This window comes from Pleurodeles waltl, chromosome 6 (genome assembly GCF_031143425.1).
Source record: "Pleurodeles waltl isolate 20211129_DDA chromosome 6, aPleWal1.hap1.20221129, whole genome shotgun sequence".
Lineage (NCBI taxonomy): Eukaryota > Metazoa > Chordata > Amphibia > Caudata > Salamandridae > Pleurodeles > Pleurodeles waltl.
The window spans coordinates 1,556,400,914-1,556,427,006 of NC_090445.1; the positions used below are offsets into that span (position 1 = coordinate 1,556,400,914).

The 26,093-nt window shown below is 45.2% G+C and overlaps 1 protein-coding gene across 2 annotated transcripts in view; it reads right to left on the minus strand.

Moving 5' to 3' along the window:
- MTOR (mechanistic target of rapamycin kinase) overlaps positions 1-26,093 on the minus strand; it is a 1,113,749-nt gene that overhangs the window by 682,843 nt on the left and 404,813 nt on the right. For both annotated transcript variants that reach the window (XM_069241238.1, XM_069241237.1), the window contains 2 exons: positions 1,932-2,094; positions 1,219-1,311 (listed from right to left, as the gene is read on the minus strand). In XM_069241238.1, coding sequence (XP_069097339.1) covers positions 1,219-1,311; positions 1,932-2,094 — 256 coding nt within the window. The remainder of the gene's footprint in view (positions 1-1,218; positions 1,312-1,931; positions 2,095-26,093) is intronic.

Here is a 26,093-nt window from a genome sequence, read left to right on the forward strand (position 1 = left end):
TTCTTGCCAGCTAAGGAAAGCGGCAGGTCAATTATGAAAAATATGGCGTGATAATATGACCAGGTCAGTGATAACAAATCACTGACCCGGAGATAAGGATTATTTGTAAAAATGCCATCCAAGCTATGTCCCACCAAATGTGTCAGGGATTGTACAAGCTGGTGAAGACCTAGATTTCCCATTCCCATTTCAGTGTATCCTGATTTGCATTTTGTTTGGTCTAAAACGTTTTCTTCACTACACACTGCCTCCTGAGAAGAATGCCAGTCAAGTCAACCCAGTGCAGTGGAAGCACCTTAGTACAATAAATGTTCTCAAGGTATGGAAACCAGGAATCTATAACCCAGCAAAGTAGGCCTCTGAGGATTTAGCTCACCCCTATCTCCTCTGGGATGTTGTCGCTACATAAAAAGCGACAATAGAGCACAGAGAGGTAGAGTTATATTTGAAAAATATGACATGAATTAAAAACATCCAGCTTTTGGAAACTTAAAGTGATTGGCTTAAAGAATATTCTGCCATCTGAACCCACAAGGGAAACATTCAATAGACCTTTGTATTCATATAAATGTAGAGGATAGTAATTTGAGTATTTATATACCAAAAAAAGTTGTATATGAATGCCTCTACGTAGCATTCTATAGCCTGTGTTCTTTTTTGTGTAAGTTTTACCACACAGCCCAGAGGAAGTGGAAAATACTCTGAAACACATGGTGGCTTAGAAGGTCTGACAGAATGGAATTATCACTGGAATTTAAAATTCCATGAAACTTTAACTGGAGTATTAAAGGAAGACATTAATATGTGTAGTTTTTCTACAGTACCTTAAAGTACATGAACTTAATTTCTGTGGCAAAACCACTTCATACAGTGTCATCAGCTAGCACCCACTGGAGTGATTTGAACTCCAGACTTAAGAACACTTCAATGAACCCTTGAACATTTTTGCATTCTCTGTTGACCTGCCTGGATTTTCAGTGTAGCTTATAACAAAAGTACATTGTCTGTTTTTAAAACCTAATCAATCTACATTTATTGGGAGTTCTCCAATTTTCACCCCAAACTTGTCTTTTTATCCCAAGTTCAAACACCTTTACTAATATGTGCAAAAAGGCTTGTTGGGATGCATGTTCTTTATCTTGTAAATGCACCATAATTGTGCTTTGTAACTGTACATACCTGCAATACTCAGTTACAACATGATACAAGATAACTCACCTTGACAATTCGGCAGATGAGCACTTCATAACGCTGGTGGCTTATTTTGTGGCGCACCAAAACCTTATTCACCATAGGAATGAATATTTGATACTGCAGAAAAAGTAGAAGATACTGTAAGCATATTACCACAATCAAAACTGCTGATAGAGAAAGCACAAAAATTGGAGAGGAGCGGAAGGAGAATTGGAGATGGATTGAGAAAAATTAGAGTAGATTAAGTCAGGCAAGAAAGTTGCAGGAGTAGATAAAACGTCATCAATATCATGAGGCAAGGTGAGTGAGTCACTGAGTAATTTAATGTAGCCCTTTTCTGCCAAAGTATCTTTGAGACTCTGGGTTTGCTTGTGGAGGTAGAATCTTGTGAGGGAAGAACTTCTTCAGTCTTCCATAACATGTGCTGTGTTTGACAGAGTGAAAGATAAAACCTAAGGCTGTTTGAAAAATTAGGGTGTTCAAATAAGATCTACATTACCCCATTCAAAACCGACTTCTCATATGTGAGGGCAATCATGGGTGAGAAGAAAGAGGCACACAGCGAGAGAACAGGATATGGGACGAACACAGAGGCTGTGAGAGGTACAATATCATGGGCAAAGTCAATGATTCAGGGGAGGGAGGCAATGAGAGGTAAGAACACAAACAGAACCATTTTCTGCTTTCTCTGATTCAGTCTCAGTCATAATCCTCCGATTAGAAGCTCTCTAATATACCTTCTTCCCAAGCTGAAAGACCAGCGAAGATAAGGTGTCCATGGCCATTGGACGCAGTTCAACTGAGACGTCCAGCGTTCGAACAATAGGATGAATAATTCGTGAAGCATAATCTGTGAAGTCCAGTGATTCAGTTAGCCTGTCAACAGTCTCCAAAGCAGCTCTGAAATCACACAACTCAGATTACTACAACATAAACATGAGCGCAAACAAGCAATGACAAACCTTTAAAAAACATGCCACAACATTCAAATGAAAAGTTCAGCATTCTGCTACTTCACTAACTCCCATTCCTCACTTATTTTGGGATTTTATACTTTTCCGGAATCAATGAATCATTTTATCTAGGCAACCACTACTTCGTACAATAAGAAAGCACTCTTATTTTCCTCCCAGGAAAACACTAACATATTTTCATCCAGTAAATACTCATTTTGTCTAATGCCAGTTACGTTCTGATTGCCACCGGCATCTAATCATCAGTTTCTTCAGTGTAAGGCCTCATCTATCAGTTCTGGGGCTGGTTGGCTACTGGACTGCCTCTATCATGGGTGCGGTCATTTATGTGAGATGTTCTAGGAGCTAACATATAGCATAAGTCACCTGGATTATCAAATAGTCCCTTTAGGCTCTTAACTCTCCAGTAGCAGAACAGTCAAAACTTACTCTAGGGGTTGGAAGTGGCTAAGTAACTCAGATCACAACACAGTAAAGAAAGCATGCTTACACTAAACGTCCACTGGTATGAAGACCAGGCACTAATTTGCAAGTGGGTAAACAAAACTAGTTAACGTAAGTCTAAGAAAAACCTGGAAATGACTAAGACAGTACAGCAAACAATTCAACAGTGTTTATGTACTAGCTGCTATATTTGTTTAAAAAGAGGGTGTGAAAACAAACTTAAAATCTTGTCTTTGTTACCCTAATTTACTTTCATATAATGGTGAGTTAATAACTGCATGTATAACCCTGCATGTATCAACTATTTGAATCAAGTATGGATGTCGCTTTATATTAGTTTCAGACTTCCTAAAACACTGACCATTCTTGCTAATTTTCAAGACTCTAGAAGGCCCAGAAGCCATTGTACTCGTGGTTGTTCATATGGAAAATGTCACTTACCCAGTGTACATCTGTTCGTGGCATGAGACGCTGCAGATTCACATGCTGTGCATATCCTGCCATCTAGTGTTGGGCTCAGAGTGTTACAAGTTGTTTTTCTTCGAAGAAGTCTTTTCGAGTCACGAGATCGAGGGACTCCTCCCATTTCGGCTCCACTGCGCATGGGCGTCGACTCCATCTTAGATTGTTTTCCCCGCAGAGGGTGAGGTAGGAGTTGTGTATATAATAATAATGCCCATGCAATGGAGTGAGTATGTTCACATAATGTGACTAAAAGTATTATATTTACAAATTTACAAATGTATGAGTTTAACTTTGATCAACTTACACCGGCTACAGGCTCCCGGGGAGGTGGGAGGGCGCCTGTGAATCTGCAGCATCTCATGCCACGAACAGATGTACACTGGGTAAGTGACATTTTCCGTTCAATGGCATGTGTAGCTGCAGATACACATGCTGTGCATAGACTAGTAAGCAGTTATCTCCCCAAAAGCGGTGGTTTAGCCTGTAGGAGTTGAATTTGTTTGAAATAAAGTTCTTAGTACTGCTTGTCCTACTGTGGCTTGTTGTGTTGTTAACACATCCAAGCAGTAATGTTTAGTGTATGTATGAGGCGTAGACCATGTGGCTGCCTTACAGATTTCTGTCATTGGTATATTTCCTAGAAAGGCCATTGTGACGCCTTTTTTTCTAGTGGAGTGTGCCTTTGGTGTAATAGGCAGTTCTCTTTTAGCTTTAGCATAACAGGTTTGAATACATTTCACTATCCATCTGGCAATGCCTTGCTTGGATACTGGATTTCCTGTATGAGGTTTCTGGTAAGCTACAAACAATTGTTTTGTTTTGTGAAACTGTTTGGTTCTATCAATGTAGTACATTAGAGCTCTTTTATTGTCTAATGTATGTAATGCTCTTTCAGCTACAGAGTCTGGTTGTGGAAAAAACACTGGGAGTTCCACAGTTTGGTTTAAGTGGAACGGTGATATAACTTTTGGCAAAAATTTGGGATTTGTACGTAGAACCACTTTATATTTGTATAAATGGTTCCTGTATGGTAAAGGCTTGTATTTCACTTACTCTTCTGAGTGATGTGATAGCTATTAGGAAGGCTACTTTCCAAGTTAAGTATTGCATTTCACAAGAGTGCATGGGTTCGAATGGTGGACCCATGAGTCTTGTTAATACAATATTGAGGTTCCACGAAGGGACTGGTGGTGTTCTCTGTGGAATGATCCTTTTTAGGCCCTCCATAAAAGCTTTTATGACTGGGATCCTAAATAGTGAAGTTGAATGTGTAATTTGCAGATAGGCAGAAATTGCTGTGAGATGTATTTTAGTGGATGAAAAAGCTAACTTAGATTTTTGTAAGTGTTGTGTAAGGAAATGCCTCCTTGGCATGGTTACCCCCTGACTTTTTGCCTTTGCTGATGCTATGTTTTGAATTGAAAGTGTGCTGAGGCCTGCTAACCAGGCCCCAGCACCAGTTTTCTTTCCCTAACCTGTACTTTTGTATCCACAATTGGCACACCCTGGCATCCAGGTAAGTCCCTTGTAACTGGTACCTCTGGTACCAAGGGCCCTGATGCCAGGGAAGGTTTCTAAGGGCTGCAGCATATCTTATGCCACCCTGGGGACCCCTCACTCAGCACAGACACACTGCTTGTCAGCTTGTGGGTGCTGGTGAGGACAAAACGAGTAAGTCGACATGGCACTCCCCTTAGGGTGCCATGCCAACCTCACACTGCCTATGCAGTATAGAAAAGTCACCCCTCTAGCAGGCCTTACAGCCCTAAGGAAGGGTGCACTATACCATAGGTGAGGGCACCAGTGCATGAGCACTGTGCCCCTACAGTGTCTAAGCCAAACCTTAGACATTGTAAGTGCAGGGTAGCCATAAGAGTATATGGTCTGGGAGTCTGTCAAACACGAACTCCACAGCACCATAATGTCTACACTGAAAACTAGGAAGTTTGGTATCAAATTTCTCAGCACAATAAATGCACACTGATGCCAGTGTACATTTTATTGTAAAATACACCCCAGAGGGCACCTTAGAGGTGCCCCCTGAAACTTTAACCAACTACCTGTGTAGACTGACTGGTTCTAACAGCCTGCCACACTCGAGACATGTTGCTGGCCCCATGGGGAGAGTGCCTTTGTCACTCTGAGGCCAGTAACAAAGCCTGCACTGGGTGGAGATGCTAACACCTCCCCCAGGCAGGAGCTGTAACACCTGGTGGTGAGCCTCAAAGGCTCACCCCCTTTGTTCCAGCACCACAGGGCACTCCAGCTAGTGGAGTTGCCCGCCCCCTCCGGCCACGGCCCCACTTTTGGCGGCAAGGCCGGAGGAAATAATGAGAATAACAAGGAGGAGTCACTGGCCAGTCAGGACAGCCCCTAAGGTGTCCTGAGCTGAAGTGACTCTAACTTTTAGAAATCCTCCATCTTGCAGATGGAGGATTCCCCCAATAGGGATAGGATTGTGACCCCCTCCCCTTGGGAGGAGGCACAAAGAGGGTGTACCCACCCTCAGGGCTAGTAGCCATTGGCTACTAACCCCCCAGACCTAAACACGCCCTTAAATTTAGTATTTAAGGGCTTCCCTGAACCTAAGAATTTAGATTCCTGCAACTACAAGAAGAGGACTGCTGTGCTGAAAGACCCCTACCGGCCTGTCTCCTGCCTTCTAAAGAAACCTGCTCCAGCGACTCTTTCCCCAGGACCAGCGACCTCTGAATCCTCAGAGGACTGCCCTGCTTCAAGAGGAACAAGAAACTCCTGAGGACAGCGGCCCTGTTCCAAAAAGACTGCAACTTTGTTTCAGAGGAGCAGATTTAAAGACCCCTGCAATCACCGCAAGAAGCGTGAGACTTGCAACACTGCACCCGGCGACCCAGACTCAACTGGTGGAGAAACAACGCTACAGGGAGGACCCCCCGGCGACTCCAAGACTGTGAGTAACCAAAGTTGTCCCCCCTGAGTCCCCACAGCGATGCCTGCAGAGGGAATCCCGAGGCTCCCCCTGACCGCGACTGCCTGACTCTAAAATCCCGACGGCTGGAAAAGACCCTGCACCCGCAGCCCCCAGGACCTGAAGGATCGGAACTCCAGTGCAGGAGTGATCCCCAGGAGGCCCTCTCCCTTGCCCAGGTGGTGGCTACCCCGAGGAGCCCCCCCCTTGCCTGCCTGCCTGCACCGCTGAAGAGACCCCTTGGTCTCTCATTGAAAACCATTGGAAACCCGACGCGTGTTTGCACACTGCACCCGGCCGCCCCCGCGCTGCTGAGGGTGTACTTTTTGTGCTGACCTGTGTCCCCCCCGGTGCCCTACAAAACCCCCCTGGTCTGCCCTCCGAAGACGCGGGTACTTACCTGCTGGCAGACTGGAACCGGGGCACCCCCTTAGCTCCATTGAAGCCTATGTGTTTTGGGCACCTTTTTGACCTCTGCACCTGACCGGCCCTGAGCTGCTGGTGTGGTGACTTTGGGGTTGCTCTGAACCCCCAACGGTGGGCTACCTTGGACCCCAATTTGAACCCCGTAGGTGGTTTACTTACCTGCAAGAACTAACATTACTTTACCTCCCCCAGGAACTGTGAAAATTGCACGGTGTCCACTTTTAAAACAGCTAAATGTGTTTTATGTAAAAAGTATATATGCTATTGTGATTATTCAAAGTTCCTAAAGTACTTACCTGCAATACCTTTCAAATGAGATATTACATGTAGAATTTGAACCTGTGGTTCTTAAAATAAACTAAGAAAATATATTTTTCTATAACAAAAACCTATTGGCTTGGAATTGTCTCTGAGTGTGTGTTCCTCATTTATTGCCTGTGTGTATGTACAACAAATGCTTAACACTACTCCTTTGATAAGCCTACTGCTCGACCACACTACCAAAAAATAGAGCATTAGTATTATCTCTTTTTGCCACTATCTTACCTCTAAGGGGAACCCTTGGACTCTGTGCATGCTATTCCTTACTTTGAAATAGCACATACAGAGCCAACTTCCTACATGTAGTAAGTAGCTTACAATGTGTGTAGCGGAGGCGTGTAATGGTTGAATTTGATTATTATGACAGTAATAAACAAATTGTTTCCATTTATTTGCGTAGCAATGTCTTGTAGTAGGTTTTCTAGCCTGTTTGATGACCTCCATACATTCTTGTGTGAGGTTTAAATGTCCGAATTCTAAGACTTCAGGAGCCAGATTGCTAGATTGAGCGATGCTGGATTCGGGTGTCTGATTTGTTGTTTGTATTGAGTTAACAGATCTGGTCTGTTTGGTAGTCTGATATGAGGCACTACTGACAGGTCTAGTAGTGTTGTGTACCAATGTTGTCTTCCCCAAGTTGGTGCTATTAGTATTAGTTTGAGTTTGTTTTGACTCAGTTTGTTTACTAGATACAGAATGAGTGGGAGAGGTGGAAAAGCGTAAGCAAATATCCCTGACCAACTCATCCATAACGCATTGCCCTTGGAGTGAGGCTGTGGGTACTTGGATGTGAAGTTTTGGCATTTTGCGTTTTCTTTTGTTGCGAATAGGTCTATTTGCGGTGTTCCCCAGTTTTTGAAGTAGGTTTGTAGTATCTGGGGATAAATCTCCCATTCGTGGATCTGTTGGTGATCTCAACTGAGATTGTCTGCCAACTGGTTCTGAATTTCTGGGATGTATTGCACTATTAGGTGAATGTGATTGTGATTCGCCCAATGCCAAATTTTTTGTGCTAAGAGACACAGTTGTGATGAGTGTGTGCCTCCCTGTTTGTTTAAGTAATACATTGTTGTCATGTTGTCTGTTTTGACAAGAATGTGTTTGTGGGCTATTAGCGGTTGAAATGCTTTCAACGCTAGAAACACTGCTAGTAGTTCTAGCTGATTTATGTGAAGTTGTTTCTGTTGAGTGTCCTATTGTCCCTGGATGCTGTGTTGGTTGAGGTGTGTGCTCCCCACCCTACCATAGAAGCATCTGTTGTGATCACGTATTGAGGCACTGGGTCCTGGAAAAGCCGCCCTTGATTTAAATTTATATGATTCCACCATTGTAGCGAGGTGTGTGTGTGGAGGTCTAGCAACACTAGATCTTGTAGTTGACCCTGTGCTTGTGTCCATTGTGTTGCTAGGCACTGTTGTAAGGGCCGCATGTGTAATCTTGGGTTTGGGACAATGGCTATGCATGAGGACATCATGCCTAGTAGTTTCATTACTAATTTGACCTGATACTTCTGGTTTGGGTACATGCTTTGTATAACGTTTTGGAATGCTTGTACCCTCTGTGGACTTGGAGTGGCAATCCCTTTTTTGTGTGTTGATTGTTGCTCCTAAGTATTGTTGTATTTGACACGGCTGTAGGTGTGATTGTTGGTAGTTTAGTGAGAAACCTAGTTTGTGAAGGGTTTCTATAACTTTTTTTGTGTGTTGAAAACATTGTTCTTTTGTGTTGGTTTTGATTAGCCAATCGTCTAGATACGGGAACACATGTATGTGTTGCCTTCTGATATGTGCTGCTTCTACTGCAAGGCATTTTGCAAATACCCTTGGTGCGGTTGTTATTCCGAATGGTAACACTTTGAACTGGTAATGTACTCCTTGGATTACAAACCTTAAGTATTTCCTGTGTGAGGGATGTATGGGTATATGGAAGTACGCATCTTTGAGATCTAATGTGGTCATGTAGTCTTGTTGTTTGAGCAAGGGGATTACGTCTTGAAGTGTTTCCATGTGAAAGTGATCTGATTTGATGTAAAGATTTAGTGTTCTGAGATCTAATATGGGTCTTAGAGTTTTGTCCTTTTGGGTATGAGAAAGTACAGGGAGTAAACCCCTGTTCCTTTCTGATGACTGGGTACTAGTTCTATTGCATCTTTTTGTAACAACGCTTGGACTTCTATCTGTAATAGATCCATGTGTTGTTTGGACATGTTGTGTGTTTTTGGAGGCACATTTGGTGGTAATTGTAGGAATTCTATGCAATAGCCATGCTGGATGACGGCTAGGACCCAAGAGTCCGTTGTTATTATCTCCCAATTTTGGTAAAGTTCTGTTAGTCTCCCCCCCACTGGTGTTATGTGTTGGGGATTTATGACACTGAAGTCACTGTTTGTTTTGAGGGGTCTTGGGACTTTGGAACTTCCCTCTAGTTTTAGGGAACTGTCCACCTCTGTATTGTCCCCTAAAGCCTCCTCTCTGATACTGGCTCTGGTATATGGGCCTGGTTTGTGAAGTTGAGGGTTCTGTGGTTTGGCCCCGAAACCCACCTCTAAATTGTGTCTTCCTAAAAGTGCCTCTGCTCTGTGGGGAGTAGAGCGCGCCCATGGCCTTGGCTGTATCTGTATCTTTTTTCAGCTTCTCGATAGCTGTGTCCAATTGCGGCCCAAACAACTGCTGTCCTTAAAAGGCATATTAAGCACAGCCTGTTGGATTTCGGGCTTGAATCCTGAGGTGCACAGCCATGCGTGTCTCCGAATTGTCACCGCTGTATTTACAGTTCTTGCAGCTGTGACTGCTGCGTCCATTGCTGAACGTATCTGGTTATTTGAGATACTTTGGCCCTCTTCTACCACTTGTTGTGCACGTTTTTGGAATTCTTTGGGCAGATGTTCAATAAAGTGTTTCATTTCATCCCAGTGGGCTCTGTCATATCTTGACAGCAAAGCCTGTGAATTTGCAATGCGCCATTGATTGGCTGCTTGTGCTGCCACTTTTTTCCCGCTGCGTCGAACTTGCGACTTTCTTTGTCGGGTGGTGGTGCATCTCCGGAGGTGTGTGAATTCGCCCTTTTACGTGCTGCGCCAACTACTACTGAGTCCAGTGTCAGTTGCTGCGTAATGTACATAGGGTCTGTTGGTGGAGGCTTGTACTTTTTTTCCACCCTAGGAGTGATGGCCCTGCCTTTAACGGGTTCTTGAAATATTTGCTTTGCGTGTTTCAACATTCCCGGTAGCATCAGAAGACTCTGGTACTGACTATGTGTGGATGACCGAGTATTAAATAAAAAGTCATCTTCGATAGGTTCAGCGTGCAGTGTCACGTTGTGAAAAGCAGCTGCTTTGGACACCACCTGCGTGTAAGCAGTACTGTCTTCAGGTGGTGATGGTCTTGCAGGGTAACAGTCAGGACTGTTATCTGACACAGGCACATCATAAAGATCCCATGCATCTGGGTCATCTTGGCTCATGCTTGTGTGTGTTGGAGACTGCACCATAGGTGGACTAGTGATTGGTGATGATTGCGGTGAGCGTTGAGGTGATGGTGGCGGAGTTACTTGCTTTGCCACCTTTGCTTGTGGTGGTTTATCCTTGGAAAGCCAGTTTCCTTTTCATCCTTATAGGAGGGAGAGTTGTTATCTTCCCTGTCTCCTTTTGGATATGGAGCCTTCTCTCTGTGTATTATCTGGCTCCCCTGCTTCTTGACGAATTTATGGCTTTGCATTTGTGTGGAAAGCCCTTGCTCCTCGGTGTAGGAACATGTTTTCGGCTCCGAAGCCGGACGTTTCGGTATCAAAACCTTTTCCACCGTATTTTTCGGCTCCAAAGCCACTTATTTGTGTTTCGGTGTTCCGATTTCTCGGTGCCGGTCTCTCGATGTCGAGATTGTTCTGACCCGGTGTCTCGGGGCTGAGTCTTTTCTGTGCCAGTATCTCGACCGGAGTCGGATGACTTCGACACATGTGTGCCCTTTTTCGGTGCCGATGGACGGTCACCGATTTTTTGGGTTAAGCCATGGCCTGCCGGCGGTAGCGTCCCCTGGGCTCTGATGATTTTAACGTGAGTTTTGGCCGGGGCTGTTTTACTCACGGTTTTCGGCGTCTGTTCTGTTTCGGCCTCGTCCGAGTGTCCGAGTCAGCAATGGAGAAGGTTTCTTCTTCCTCCAAGTCGTGGCGTCCTGACGGCGCCGACGCCATTTGAAGCCTTCTCGCTCTCCGGTCCCTTAGCGTTTTCCTCGATCGAAACGCTCAACAGGCCTCACAGGTATCCTCTTTGTGTTCGGGAGACAAACACAAATTACAGACCAAATGTTGATCTGTGTAAGGATACTTGTTGTGGCATTCGGGGCAGAAGCGGAATGGGGTCCGTTCCATTAGTCTTGTAGACGCACGTGGTCGGGCCGACCAGGCCCCGCCGGGGAATCAAAACCCCGAAGGGCCACCAGAGCTCTTCAAAATTCGGTGTCGATCTGTGATAACTAACCCGATACCGAACGCAAACAATACCGTCAAATTTTTCCAATATCTAACTAACTTTCCGAACCGAAACACGGAGCGAAGAGGAACACGTCCGAACACGATGGCGGAAAGAAAACAATCTAAGATGGAGTCGACGCCCATGCGCAATGGAGCCGAAATAGGAGGAGTCCCTCGATCTCGTGACTCGAAAAGACTTCTTCGAAGAAAAACAACTTGTAACACTCCGAGCCCAACACTAGATGGCGGGATATGCACAGCATGTGTATCTGCAGCTACACATGCCATCGAACATGTATACATATATCCTTACTAGAGCAGCTCTCCACCTAAAATTGGGAACTTCCCAGAGTTCTCCTTTGTTTTTTGCATAATTTATGCGTCACTCTAACCCTGAAAGGGCCTTGGTTTGACTTATACTGGGTGCTCCCTTGTGTCTGGACAAAGCTATACTCCTCTGAAGAGCTCTAATGAGAGCGAAACACGTGTCAGGGGTTGCTTTACTCATTCCAGGTTGGCTTGGACAGTATTTGACTAGTCTAAAGCTGTAATACTGTGCCTGGAGTGGCAAATGGCTTTTGTCATTTTACAGCTCGGCGAGGATAACACTGTGTCAATCCTATGCTTAAAGATTTAGCTGTACAAATGGCAAAAGACTTTGTCACTATCTAGCTCGGCGAGGATAGCACTGTGCTGATCCTATGCTTAAAAACTTTGCTAGATAAGCAGACATTTGAGGTGAGCAAATCTAGAGTGTCGCTGGTGTTGCAGGGTTCGCCTTACTAGAGCAGATCTCCACCTAAAATTGGGAACTTACCAGAGTTCTCCTTTGTTTTTTGCATAATTTATGCGTCACTCTAACCCTGAAAGGGCCTTGGTTTGACTTATACTGGGTGCTCCCTTGTGTCTGGACAAAGCTATACTCCTCTGAAGAGCTCTAATGAGAGTGAAACACGTGTCAGGGGTTGCTTTACTCATTCCAGGTTGGCTTGGACAGTATTTGACTAGTCCAAAGCTGTAATACTGTGCCTAGAGTGGTAAATGGCTTTTGTCATTTTACAGCTTGGCGAGGATGACACTGTGTCAATCCTATGCTTAAAGATTTTGCTGTACAAATGGCAAAAGACTGTCACTATTTAGCTCGGCGAGGATAGCACTGTGCTGATCCTATGCTTAAAAACTTTGCTAGATAAGCAGACATTTGAGGTGGGCAAATCTAGAGTGTCGCTGGTGTTGCAGGGTGCTCCGTACTAGAGCAGCTCTCCACCTAAAATTGGGAACTTCCCAGAGTTCTCCTTTGTTTTTTGCACACACATATATATATATATATATATATATATATATATATATATATATATATATATATATATATATATATATATATATATATATGTACTGGGTTGATTTTCTATGGTTTTTAGCTCTATGCTCCAACTGGCCGCTTTTGCAAGATCTCTGGTCAGCTGAAAAGACAATTGTTTTGAACCTTTTTGCTGTGCTGCTCGCTATTTTGCGTTAAACACTAGTTGTACCAAAGGCTTTCCCTTATGGTGTGTTTTATTTTTAACAAAGGATATCTGCCAATGGTATCACATGGGGAAACTTTGGGTGTTTTGGGCAGTCTTCGAAAGTTCTGCAACTCAAAATCAATACTGTTTATTTGAATGTCAGTAGTTGCATTGTTAGATATCACTTCAAGAGTCATTATATCATGGTTATTAATTCGGCAGTACCAAGACATTGCAGAACATTACACTGGGAGTATTGCAGCTTGCAGATAAGTTGGTATGTGCATATAATCAACATCCAATTTATTTGTATTTTTTAGAAAAAATGTAATTATATTTAATCAAATATTAACATATTAATTTAATAATTAGATTTGAATTAAATTCTCATTTACTTTTAGAGCATACGCATCCCAGAGTCCTCAAAATGCACATTAGTATCCTTAAACATTACCCATCCATGAGCTCTAAAATTCCTACACTGCCCGTAAACACAACCCACCCCTGACCCTTAAAAACTCTTTGTTACTTTTATAGACTACCCATCCTTTAGCCTAAAAAGTCCTCACTCTTACAACAACTACCCATCCCTGAACCTTAAAAACACCTTATTGCACCTTTACACACCAACCTTTCCTAACCTCTAAAAAAAATACTACTGCTTTTTATATTTAATAGAGTTAAAATCAGTTCATGCCTAATTAAAACACCTCATTAAAACAAAATTAAATTTACTTAATTATTTACTTTTTTTTTTTAACACTTTATTGCTTTAGTATATCACGTGTCCATGTTTACAGTTATCAGTAGTATAAAATGATATTACATTACATGCAGTTTACACGGCTTATAGTTAGTTTTGTTTTCATTTATCAAGTATGAAATCGTAAATGCAATGTTGACAACTAAGAAACTCAACGGTCCCCCTCCCAACCCCATCTGCTGCTGTCTCCTGTGTTGTCCAGTAGTAATGGTGCGTGTATGGAGGATTCTAGTGAGCCATGTTGATGTGACCTAAGCATCCCGTTTATATGTGCTCGTTCTGGTGGGGTATCTAGCATTCGATGAACAGTCATGGCACCACTAAGTTTTGGGGTGACAATCGGGGCTATCGAGGTGGCTTTAGAAGAGCGAGGAGGTAGGAATAGGTCTGTTATTTCCATTTGGGGAGGGGAACTATACGACCCGGTAGGCCACATCTCCTCCTGATCTATTACACAAAATGCTTCCAACAAGGCATCCCACTGCATTGAGATCAGCCTTTTGAGAAGCCCCATGTACTCTTCGCGATGTATAGCCGAGCTTTTGGCCTGTTCCCACCGTGTAACTTCATCACGCCACTGAGTTAGTGATAGCGTTCGTAGAGATTTCCAGTTTCTGGTTAGGAGGCGCTCTGCTAAAAGGAGAGCCAAATCTATGAAGCACATAGTGACTCTGGAGCTGGGAGATCTAGGAAAGAGGCCCAGAATACAATGTTCTGCTGTGTACCAATGAGTCTTGCCTGTTAGTTTGCGAAGCACTTTCCCTACTTTCCGACCACTACACGGGGAGTCTACGACATGCCCACATCATATGCATCAAGTCTGTGGTATAGCATTGGGGCAATGTACCATGGCCCTGAGAAACATCAGATTGAGCCTGTGGGGTGTAAGGTATGTGCAATGCGGTATCAAAACTTTTATACATTTAAAAACATGTGTTTCTGGAGTGGCTCGGCGTATCCTAGAAGGAAGCCCCATTCTTTATCTGTGAACTCTCTGTGTATGTCCACTTCCCATTTCGACTTCAGCAAGTCAAGTGGTTTTTGGAGTTGTGCTCGTAGACCTCGGTATACCCACCGGACTAGGTGCCGACCATGTCCCATGATGTGTAGAGCCTGCAGTAGTTCACTTGTTCGTGGTTCTGTCCCTTCTGGTGCCCAGTATTTACAAATATAACCGTAACAGTGGCATGGGTAAGGAACAGGGTATCAGGGGGTCCGTGGGCTTGTGTGAAGACCCCAAGTGTTTGTGGTTCCTCTGGTGTAGGAAGTTGGCTCTGTATATATTATTTCAAAGTAAGAAATAGTGTGCACAGAGTCCAAGGGTTCCCCTTAGAGGTAAGATAGTAGCAAAATTAGATAATTTTAATGCCCTATTTTGTGGTAGTGTGGTCGAGCAGTAGGCTTATCAGAGGGTAGTGTTAAGCATTTGTTGTACACACACAGGCAATAAATGAGGAACACACACTCAAACACTTACTCCAGGCCAATAGGGGTTTTTTTTTATAGAAAAATATATTTTCTTAGTTTATTTTAAGAACCACAGGTTCAAGGTTTGAAGTAAACACATAAAATGCAAGTCACTTCACATAGGTAAGGTAGGAACTTTGAATAAAAGCAATATCATATACAGTCTTCGGTAAAATGGCAATAGGCTATTTTAAAAGTGGACACAGTGCAAAAATCAACAGTTCCTGGGGGAGGTAAGTAAAGGTTAGATTGTGAGGTAAGTAAGACACTTACAAGTCTCAGTACCTGGGCATAGGCAGCCCACCGTTGGGGGTTCAGGGCAACTCCAAAGGTACCACACCAGCAGCTCAGGGCCAGTCAGGTGAAGAGGTCAAAGAGGTGCCCAAAACACATAGGTGGCTATGGAGAACAGGGGTGCTCCGGTTACAGTCTGCCAGCAGGTAAGTACCCACTTCCTTGGGGGGGCAGGCCAGGGGGGTTTTGTAGAGCACTGAAGGGGGGGGGGGGGGCACAAAACACAAAAAACACAAAAAAGTAGGCACACAAAACACACCCTCAGCGGCACAGGGGCGGCTGGGTGCAGTGTGCAAAGCAGGCGTCGGGTTTTAGTCAGGATTAAAAGGAGGGACCCGGGGGTCACTCTAGCGGTGCAGGCAGGCACAGGGGGGGCTTCTCGGGACAGCCACCACCTGAGCTAGGCAAAGGGTTGCCTGGGGGTCATTCCTGCACTGAGGTTCGGTTCCTTCAGGTCCTGTGGGCTGCGGGTGCAGTGCTTGTTCCAGGCGTCGGGTTCCTTGTTACAGGCATTCGCGGTCAGGGGGAGCCTCTGGATTCTCTCTGCAGACATCGCTGTGGGGCTCAGGGGGGGTCTTCGCGGGCTACTCACGGGGTCGCAGTTGCTGGAGAGTCCTCCCTGTGGGGTTGGTTCTCTGGATCTCAAGCCGGGGGCGTCGGGTGCAGAGTGTGAAGTCTCACGCTTCCGGCGGGAAGAGTGAGTTCTTTGGAAGTTGCTTCTTTGTTGCAAAGATGTAGCTGTTTTTGAGCAGAGCCGCTGCTCACTGGAGTTTCTTGGTCCTGTGGGTCAGGACAGTCCTCTGAGGCTTCAGAGGTAGCTGGTCCCTGTTGAATGTGTCGCTGGTTGCAGGTTTTCGACTCTGGAGACAGGCCGGTAGGGCTGGGACCAAAGCAGTTGTCGTCGTCCGTCTTCTCTGCAGGCTTGTAGGTCAACAGTCCTTCCTTGTAGTTCAGGTTGCAGGAATCTGATTTCCTGGGTTCTGGGGGTGTCCCTAAATACTAAATGTAGGGGTATGTTTAGGTCTGGGAGGCCGTAGCCAATGGCTACTGTCCTGGAGGGAGGCTACACCCCCTTTCTGCCCCTTCCCTGAGGGGAGGGGGGCACATCCTTATTCCTATTGAGGGAATTCTCCAAATTCAAGATGGAGGATTTCTAAAGGCAGGGGTCACCTCAGCTCAGGACACCTTAGGGGCTGTCCTGACTGGTGGGTGACTCCTCCTTGTTTTTCTCATTATCTCCCCTGGACTTGCCGCCAAAAGTAGGTGCTGTGTCCAGGAGGTAGGCATCTCCACTAGCTGGAGTGCCCTGGGGCATTGTAACACGAAGCCTGAGACTTTGAGGCTCACTGCTAGGTGTAACAGTTCCTGTAGGGGGGAGGTGTGAAGCACCTCCACCCAGAGCAGGCTTTGTTTCTGGCATCAGAGGTCACAAAGGCTCTCACCCAAGGGGGGCAGAAACTCGTCTCTCAGCCGCAGGCTGGCACAGACCAGTCAGTCCTGCACTGAAGGATTGGATAAAATACAGGGGGCATCTCTAAGATGCCCTCTGTGTGCATTTTTTAATAAATCCAACACTGGCATAGGTGTGGGTTTATTATTCTGAGAAGTTTGATACCAAACTTCCCAGTTTTCAGTGTAGTCATTATGGAGCTGTGGAGTTCGTTTTTGACAAACTCCCAGACCATATACTTAATATGACCACACTGTACTTACAATGTCTAAGAATAGACTTAGACACTGTAGGGGCATATTGCTCATGCAGCTATGCCCTCACTTGTGGTATAGTGCACCCTGCATTAGGGCTGTAAGGCATGCTAGAGGGGTGACTTACCTATGCCATAGACAGTATTTTGTGTGCATGGCACCCTGAGGGAGATGTCATGTCGACTTTACCTTTTTCTTCCCACCAACACACACAATCCTCAATGGCAGTGTGCATGTGTTAGGTGAGGGGACCCTAAGGGTGGCACAACACATGCTGCAGCCCTTAGAGACCTTCCCTGGTCACAGGGCCCTTGGTACCAATGGGACCTTTTACAAGGGACTTAACTGTGTGTCAGGGATGTGCCAATTGTGGAACAATGGTACATTTTTAAGTGAAAGAACACTGGTGCTGGGGCCTGGTTAGCAGGGTCCCAGCACACTTCCCAGTCAAGTCAGCATCAATATCAGGCAAAAAGTGGGGGATAACTGCAACAGGGAGCCGTTTTCCTACATCGGGTTTCCAAGGGCTCAACATACAAGCTGACAGAGTGCCTATAGAGATGTTGGCAGTTCGCGCAGGGGTACTTTTGGCCTTTTGGTGCATAGAGATCTGATCAGTTTGTGTACCGTATTGCCACCTTCCAGTATGTAAGGGCCGTGCGCAGCAGGGGATTAGAATTCGTGATTGGTACAGCCGGGCCCGGACACATCAGTCGGTGTAAATGCCCACTTCGGAGCATGTCCCTAGTGTAGCATATCTCTTCCAAATTACGGCCCGCTAGCCAATATGAGAGCTCTTGCAATTGGCCTGCTATGAAATAGGCTTTGAAATCTGGAGCTCCCAGACCATCCTCATCTGGGGGTCTCTGCAGCTTCCTAAGGCTCACACTCTGACATCTCTCCCCCCCAAAAAAAAATCAGGTCTATTAACATGGAATCAACAGTCTTAAATGTTTGAGCAGGAATTATTGGTAGATTTGTAAAGTAATATAATAAATGTGGCAGCATCACCATTTTTGACAATGCTAGGCGACCCACCACAGTGGACCAGAAGGCTACCTGCGATCGGGCTCCTGCGATAACTTTGTGTAGACTGCCTGCCAGTATGTCAGAGTGGTCTCTATATATGCAGTTGCCGAGGTACCAAAAGCAGGTTGGAGCTATTTTAAAGAGGAAGGTTCCGAATAGCACAGTCGGATCAGCATACGTATCATTGAAGGAGAATGCATAGGATTTATAAGTGTTGATTCGTAGACGAGAGGTCGCCAAGTTCCGCAAATGTCTCTGCAGCCAAGGCGACTTGGAGGTCCCTATAGTATAGGATCATATCATCTGCATAGAGAGATATTATGATGCCCCACCTGTCCGCTGTGCGCCGACGGTATGTGCCACGAGTTCTAGCACCAGAAAAAATAAAAGTGGAGATAGGAGGCATCCTTGTCTGGTCCCCCTGGCAATATTATAGGTGGGTGAGATGAGACGTCCTGTTCGAGCCCTTGCAGTAGGTTCTGTATATAATAGCTGTACTCATTTAAGATAACGCTACTAGGGCTGCCACCATGTAGCTGCAGCTGAAGGTGTCAAATGCTTGTTTTATGTCCAAAACAATACAGCCTGCATGGGGATAATGGCCTTTGGCTGCATCTATGAACATAAACGGACGACGTGTGTTCAGTGAGGTGTCTCGGCCATTTTGGTCTGTATGGAGCAAACGAGGAAGGAGGGGAAGTAAAGGAGTAGCCAATATCTTACTGAGAATTTTGTATTCTGTGTTTAATAAGGATAGTGGCCTTTAGGATGACATGTCAACTGGTGATCTGCCGGGGGAAGAATACCTGTTGTCGGGGGAAGAATACCTATTGGGAAGGGAGCATTATATAGCTTCTCCAGTTGGGAGAGCAATTTATGTGCGTAAGTGGAAGAAAATTCTACAGGTAGGCCAACTGATCCCGGTGTTTTATTGCAGGCAAGGGTCTTAATGGCTTCACAGATTTCCTGAGAGGAAATTGGAGCTCTGAGGGATTCCTTTTCTGATGCCAGTACTTTTGGTATGGTGATCTGGTCCAGGAACTGCGCTAATCGTGCACGGTCAGGAGAAGGGGGTGCAGCATACAAAGCCACATATTATTCCTGGAACACCGTATTGACTGGCAGCTTGGGTCACTGCTGTTTCCCCTGAGGGGGTATGTATGGCTAGGATAGGCGTTGGTGATTGTTCCGGGCGTATCAGCCTAGCTAAGAGTGTCCCTGCCCTATCTACTTAATTGTGCCGTTTCTGTGTATGTGAGTTGTAGTCAATTATTCTGAGGTGTTCGAGGAGGTCTGCATAGGTCACGTTAGCTTCCTGAAGCTGTGCTTCATCTCCCTGGTCAAGCGAAGCTAGCCTTTGGAGATTGCCTATGCTGTTTTCCACTTGTGTGAGTTCTCGTAGAAGTTCCGCCCTAGCTCCTACTATTGTGCTAATGGCCGACCCCCCTGATACTAACTTTAAATGCTTCCCATTCAGTCAAACTTGTGGATGTAGTGCCTTTGTTTTCTTGGAAATATGAATTGATCGTATTGCCAAGTTTGGCGTGAAACACTGCATCTTCTAGAGGCGCCATGTCGGGGTAGAAGCATGCCCCCAAGTTAAAGTAATTTCCAGTGGGTTGTGGTCAGACAGTGTATTTCCTAAGTATGTTGCATACGTGATCTGTGGCGTCAAAGGGGTGGAGCAGAGGAACCTGTTCAGGCGGGAGTGTAGGGGCAAGTAGAATGAGTATTCTTGATAATTACTGTTGCGGGTACACCATACGTCAACCAACCTCCAATTCTGTAGCCATTGTTTCAGCATTTGGGCTTGCTTAGTTGGGGCCGCTGTACGGGGGTAGGTGAGAGTGATCTAGGTGAATATCCAGTACTGCATTACAGTCCCCTCTCACGATCCAGGGTCTATGCGCCCAAAACGCTTATGTGGATGTGAGATGTGCAAATATGTATCCTGATTAGGGGCATACAAGCACCCCAACACAACTGGCTCCCCATCCAAACATCCTCTTAGGAAGACATTATGGCCTTGTGTAACAATTCTAGAATTAAGTATTCGCAGTGGTACCCCAGCTCGCACCCAGATCGTGGCCCCTCCAGCATAAGCAGAGTATTACGTGGAGAAGACCTGACCTCTACTTCCGGCGCAACGTTTGAGTCGGAGTCTGTGAGATGCGTTCCTTGAAGGTATGCTATATGTATGTTGAAACTGTGCATTTGTGCTAATGTTCTTTGTTGTTTGTAAAGAGAGCTAATCCCCGTATATTCCATGTGAGTATGTTGTAACAATTTAGGTGCTTGGTCATCATGTGTGTTGTAGATTGTGTGAGGAGTGTCGCTCACATTTGGCATCAGTACTCTCCATACCCATTATAATGACAGCAGTGGCTAAACATATAAACAACTTCCCTAATACTGGGTCCAGTGAAGAAACATTTGTTCGACCATTATAACTCCTATAACCAATATAAAGTCAACAATAATATCTGTGCCAGCACTTCTGGGAGCCATTATCCAATCGCAGAACAAGTAATGTACACAGTGGGTGTTTAAGGAACAATTACTGGGCCCGTGCCCGGGCCATCGTGTTGCAGGATGACGTTGTAGGCTATAACTACAGTCTCATTGGGCCTCCCTTCCAGCCGCAGCTAAAGCCCTGTCGACCAGGGTGTTGACCAAGAGTGGCATCGTTGGGAGGCCCAGGTGTTGGTAAGCATACCACATATAGAGTCAAGTGGAAGAAGGCAATCTCCTCTAGTATTCGGTCAAGGATGGAAAATGTCACTTACACAGTGTACATCTGTTCGTGGCATGAGACGCTGCAGATTCACATGCTGTGCATTATCCTGCCATCTAGTGTTGGGCTCAGAGTGTTACAAGTTCTTTTTCTTCGAAGAAGTCTTTTCGAGTCACAAGACCGAGGGACTCCTCCCATTTCGGCTCCATTGCGCATGGGCGTCGACTCCATCTTAGATTGTTTTCCCCGCAGAGGGTGAGGTAGGAGTTGTGTATATAGTAATAGTGCCCATGTAATTGAGTAAGTATGTATGTACATAATGTGTGTAAAAGTGATATATATTTACAAATATACAAATGTACAAGTTTTATCAACATATAATATATATAATTTTTATCAACTTATAACGGCTACAGGCTCCCGGGGAGGTGGGAGGGCGCATGTGAATCTGCAGCGTCTCATGCCACAAACAGATGTACACTGGGTAAGTGACATTTTCCGTTCAATGGCATGTGTAGCTGCAGATACACATGCTGTGCATAGACTAGTAAGCAGTTATCTCCCCAAAAGCGGTGGTTTAGCCTGTAGGAGTTGAAGTTGTTTGAAATAATGTCCGTAATACTGCCTGTCCTACTGTGGCTTGCTGTGTTGTTAACACATCTACACAGTAATGTTTCGTGAATGTATGAGGCGTAGACCATGTGGCTGCCTTACAGATTTCTGTCATAGGTATATTTCCTAGAAAGGCCATTGTAGTGCCCTTCTTTCTAGTGGAGTGTGCCTTTGGTGTAATAGGCAGGTCTCTTTTAGCTTTAACATAGCAGGTTTGAATACACTTTACTATCCATCTGGCAATGCCTTGTTTGGATATTGGATTTCCTGCATGAGGTTTTTGAAAAGCTACACACAATTGTTTTGTTGTGCGAAATTGTTTGGTTCTATCAATGTATTACATTAGTGCCCTTTTGATGTCTAATGTATGTAATGCCCTTTCAGCTATAGAGTCTGGTTGTGGAAAGAATACTGGGAGTTCCACAGTTTGATTTAGGTGGAACGGTGATATAACTTTTGGTAAAAATTTAGGATTTGTGCGTAGAACCACAGAGTTCTTGTATGGTAAATGCTTGTATTTCACTTACTCTCCTAAGAGATGTGATAGCTATTAGGAAGGTTACTTTCCATGTTAAGTATTGCATCTCACAAGAGTGCATGGGTTCAAATGGTGGACCCATGAGTCGTGTTAATACAATATTGAGGTTCCATGAAGGAAATGGTGGTGTTCTTGGGGGAATGATTCTTTTTAGACCCTCAATAAATGCTTTTATGACTGGGATTCTAAAGAGTGATGTTGAATGTGTAATTTGTAGATAGGCAGAAATTGCTGTGAGATGTATCTTAATGGATGAAAAAGCTAGCTTAGATTTTTGTAAGTGTAATAAGTAGCTTACAATGTTTTTTGAGGACGCATGTAGTGGTTGAATCTGATTATTATGACAGTAATAAACAAATCTTTTCCAATTATTTGCGTAGCAATGTCTGGCAGTAGGTGTTCTAGCTTGTTTAGATGTCCAAATTCTAAGACTTCAGGAGCCAGATTACTAGATTGAGCGATGCTGGATTCGGGTGTCTGATCTGTTGTTTGTGGTGAGTTAACAGATCTGGTCTGTTTGGTAGTTTGATATGAGGTACTACTGACAGATCTAGTAGTGTTGTGTACCATGGTTGGCGAGCCCAAGTTGGTGCTACTAGTATTAGTTTGAGTTTGTTTTGACTCAATTTGTTTACTAGATATGGAAGGAGTGGAAGAGGGGGAAAAGCGTAAGCAAATATTCCTGACCAACTCATCCATAACGCATTGCCCTTGGAGTGAGGGTGTGGGTACCTGGACGCGAAGTTTTGGCATTTTGCGTTTGCTTTTGTTGTGAATAGGTCTATTTGCGGTGTTCCCCAGTTTTGAAAGTAAGTTTGCAGTATCTGGGGATGAATTTCCCATTCGTGGATCTGTTGGTGATCTCGACTGAGATTGTCGGCCAACTGGTTTTGAATTCCTGGGATGTACTGTGCTATTAGGCGAATGTGATTGTGAATAGCCCAATGCCAAATTTTTTGTGCTAAGAGACCCAGCTGTGATGAGTGTGTCCCTCCATGTTTGTTTAGGTAATACATTGTTGTCATGTTGTCTGTTTTGACAAGAATGTGTTTGTGGGCTATTAACGGTTGAAATTCTTTCAATGCTAGAAACGCTGCTAGTAGTTCTAGTTGATTTATATGAAGCTGTTTTTGTTGAGTGTCCCATTGTCCCTGGATGCTGTGCTGGTTGAGGTGTGCTCCCCACCCTACCATGGAAGCATCTGTTGTGATCACATATTGAGGCACTGGGTCTTGGAAAGGCCGCCCTTGGTTTAAATTTATAGGATTCCACCATTGAAGCGAGGAGTGTGTTTGGCGGTCTATTAACACTAGATCTTGAAGTTGACCCTGTGCTTGTGTCCATTGTGTTGCTAGGCACTGTTGTAAGGGCCGCATGTGTAATCTTGCGTTTGGGACAATGGCTATGCATGAAGACATCATGCCTAGAAGTTTCATCACAAACCTTACTTGATACTGTTGGTTTGGGTGCATGTTTAGTATTACGTTTTGGAATGCTTGTACCCTTTGTGGACTTGGAGTGGCAATCCCTTTTTCTGTGTTGATTGTTGCTCCTAAGTATTGTTGTATTTGACACGGTTGTAAGTGTGATTTTAGGTAGTTTATTGAGAACCCTAGCTTGTGAAGGGTTTCTATGACGTATTTTGTGTGTTGAAGACACTGTTTCTGAGTGCTGGTTTTTATTAACCAATCGTCTAGGTACGGGAATACGTGTATGTGCTGTCTTCTGATATGTGCAGCTACTACCGCAAGGCATTTTGTAAATACTCTTGGTGCTGTTGATATCCCGAATGGTAACACTTTGAATTGGTAATGTACTCCTTGGATTACAAACCTTAAGTATTTCCTGTGGGAAGGATATATGGGTATATGGAAGTAAGCATCCTTGAGGTCTAATGTTGGCATGTAGTCTTGTTGTTTGAGCAAGGGAATCACGTCTTGAAGTGTCACCATGTGAAAGTGATCTGATTTGATGTAAAGATTTAGAAAATACAGGGAGTAAACACCTGTTCCTTTCTGATGGTTGGTGTAGGAAGTTGGCTCTGTATGTGCTATTTCAAAGTAAGGAATAGCATGCACAGAGTCCAAGGGTTCCCCTTAGAGGTAAAATAGTGGTAAAAATAGATAATACTAATGCTCTATTTTGTGGTAGTGTGGTCGAGCAATAGGCTTATCCAAGGAGTAGTGTTAAGCACTTGTTGTACATACACATAGACAATAAATGAGGTACACACACTCAGAGACAAATCCAGCCAATAGGTTTTTATATAGAAAAATATCTTTTCTTAGTTTATTTTAAGAACCACAGGTTCAAATTCTACATGTAATATCTCATTCGAAAGGTATTGCAGGTAAGTACTTTAGGAACTTCAAATCATCAAAATTGCATGTATACTTTTCAAGTTATTCACAAATAGCTGTTTTAAAAGTGGACACAGTGCAATTTTCACAGTTCCTAGGGGAGGTAAGTATTTGTTAGGTTAACCAGGTAAGTAAGACACTTACAGGGCTTAGTTCTTGGTCCAAGGTAGCCCACCGTTGGGGGTTCAGAGCAACCCCAAAGTCACCACACCAGCAGCTCAGGGCCGGTCAGGTGCAGAGTTCAAAGTGGTGCCCAAAACACATAGGCTAGAATGGAGAGAAGGGGGTGCCCCGGTTCCGGTCTGCTTGCAGGTAAGTACCCGCGTCTTCGGAGGGCAGACCAGGGGGGTTTTGTAGGGCACCGGGGGGGACACAAGCCCACACAGAAATTTCACCCTCAGCAGCGCGGGGGCGGCCGGGTGCAGTGTAGAAACAAGCGTCGGGTTTGTAATGGAAGTCAATGGGAGATCTAGGGATCTCTTCAGCGCTGCAGGCAGGCAAGGGGGGGGTTCCTCGGGGAAACCTCCACTTGGTCAAGGGAGAGGGACTCCTGGGGGTCACTCCTCCAGTGAAAGTCCGGTCCTTCAGGTCCTGGGGGCTGCGGGTGCAGGGTCTCTCCCAGGTGTCGGGACTTAGGATTCAAAGAGTCGCGGTCAGGGGAAGCCTCGGGATTCCCTCTGCAGGCGGCGCTGTGGGGGCTCAGGGGGGACAGGTTTTTGTACTCACAGTCTTAGAGTAGTCCTGGGGTCCCTCCTGATGTGTTGGATCGCCACCAGCCGAGTCGGGGTCGCCGGGTGCAGTGTTGCAAGTCTCACGCTTCTTGCGGGGAGCTTGCAGGGTTCTTTAAAGCTGCTGGAAACAAAGTTGCAGCTTTTCTTGGAGCAGGTCCGCTGTCCTCGGGAGTTTCTTGTCTTTTCGAAGCAGGGGCAGTCCTCAGAGGATGTCGAGGTCGCTGGTCCCTTTGGAAGGCGTCGCTGGAGCAGGATCTTTGGAAGGCAGGAGACAGGCCGGTGAGTTTCTGGAGCCAAGGCAGTTGTCGTCTTCTGGTCTTCCTCTGCAGGGGTTTTCAGCTAGGCAGTCCTTCTTCTTGTAGTTGCAGGAATCTAATTTTCTAGGGTTCAGGGTAGCCCTTAAATACTAAATTTAAGGGCGTGTTTAGGTCTGGGGGGTTAGTAGCCAATGGCTACTAGCCCTGAGGGTGGGTACACCCTCTTTGTGCCTCCTCCCAAGGGGAGGGGGTCACAATCCTAACCCTATTGGGGGAATCCTCCATCTGCAAGATGGAGGATTTCTAAAAGTTAGAGTCACTTCAGCTCAGGACACCTTAGGGGCTGTCCTGACTGGCCAGTGACTCCTCCTTGTTTTTCTTTGTTCCCTCCAGCCTTGCCGCCAAAAGTGGGGGCCGTGGCCGGAGGGGGCGGGCAACTCCACTAAGCTGGAGTGCCCTGCTGGGCTGTGACAAAGGGGGGAGCCTTTGAGGCTCACCGCCAGGTGTCACAGTTCCTGCCTGGGGGAGGTGTTAGCATCTCCACCCAGTGCAGGCTTTGTTACTGGCCTCAGAGTGACAAAGGCACTCTCCCCATGGGGCCAGCAACATGTCTCTAGTGTGGCAGGCTGCTGGAACCAGTCAGCCTACACAGATAGTTGGTTAAGTTTCAGGGGGCACCTCTAAGGTGCCCTCTGTGGTGTATTCTACAATAAAATGTACACTGGCTTCAGTGTGCATTTATTGTGCTGAGAAGTTTGATACCAAACTTCCCAGTTTTAAGTGTAGCCATTATGGTGCTGTGGAGTTCGTGTTTGACAAACTCCCAGACCATATACTCTTATGGCTACCCTGCACTTA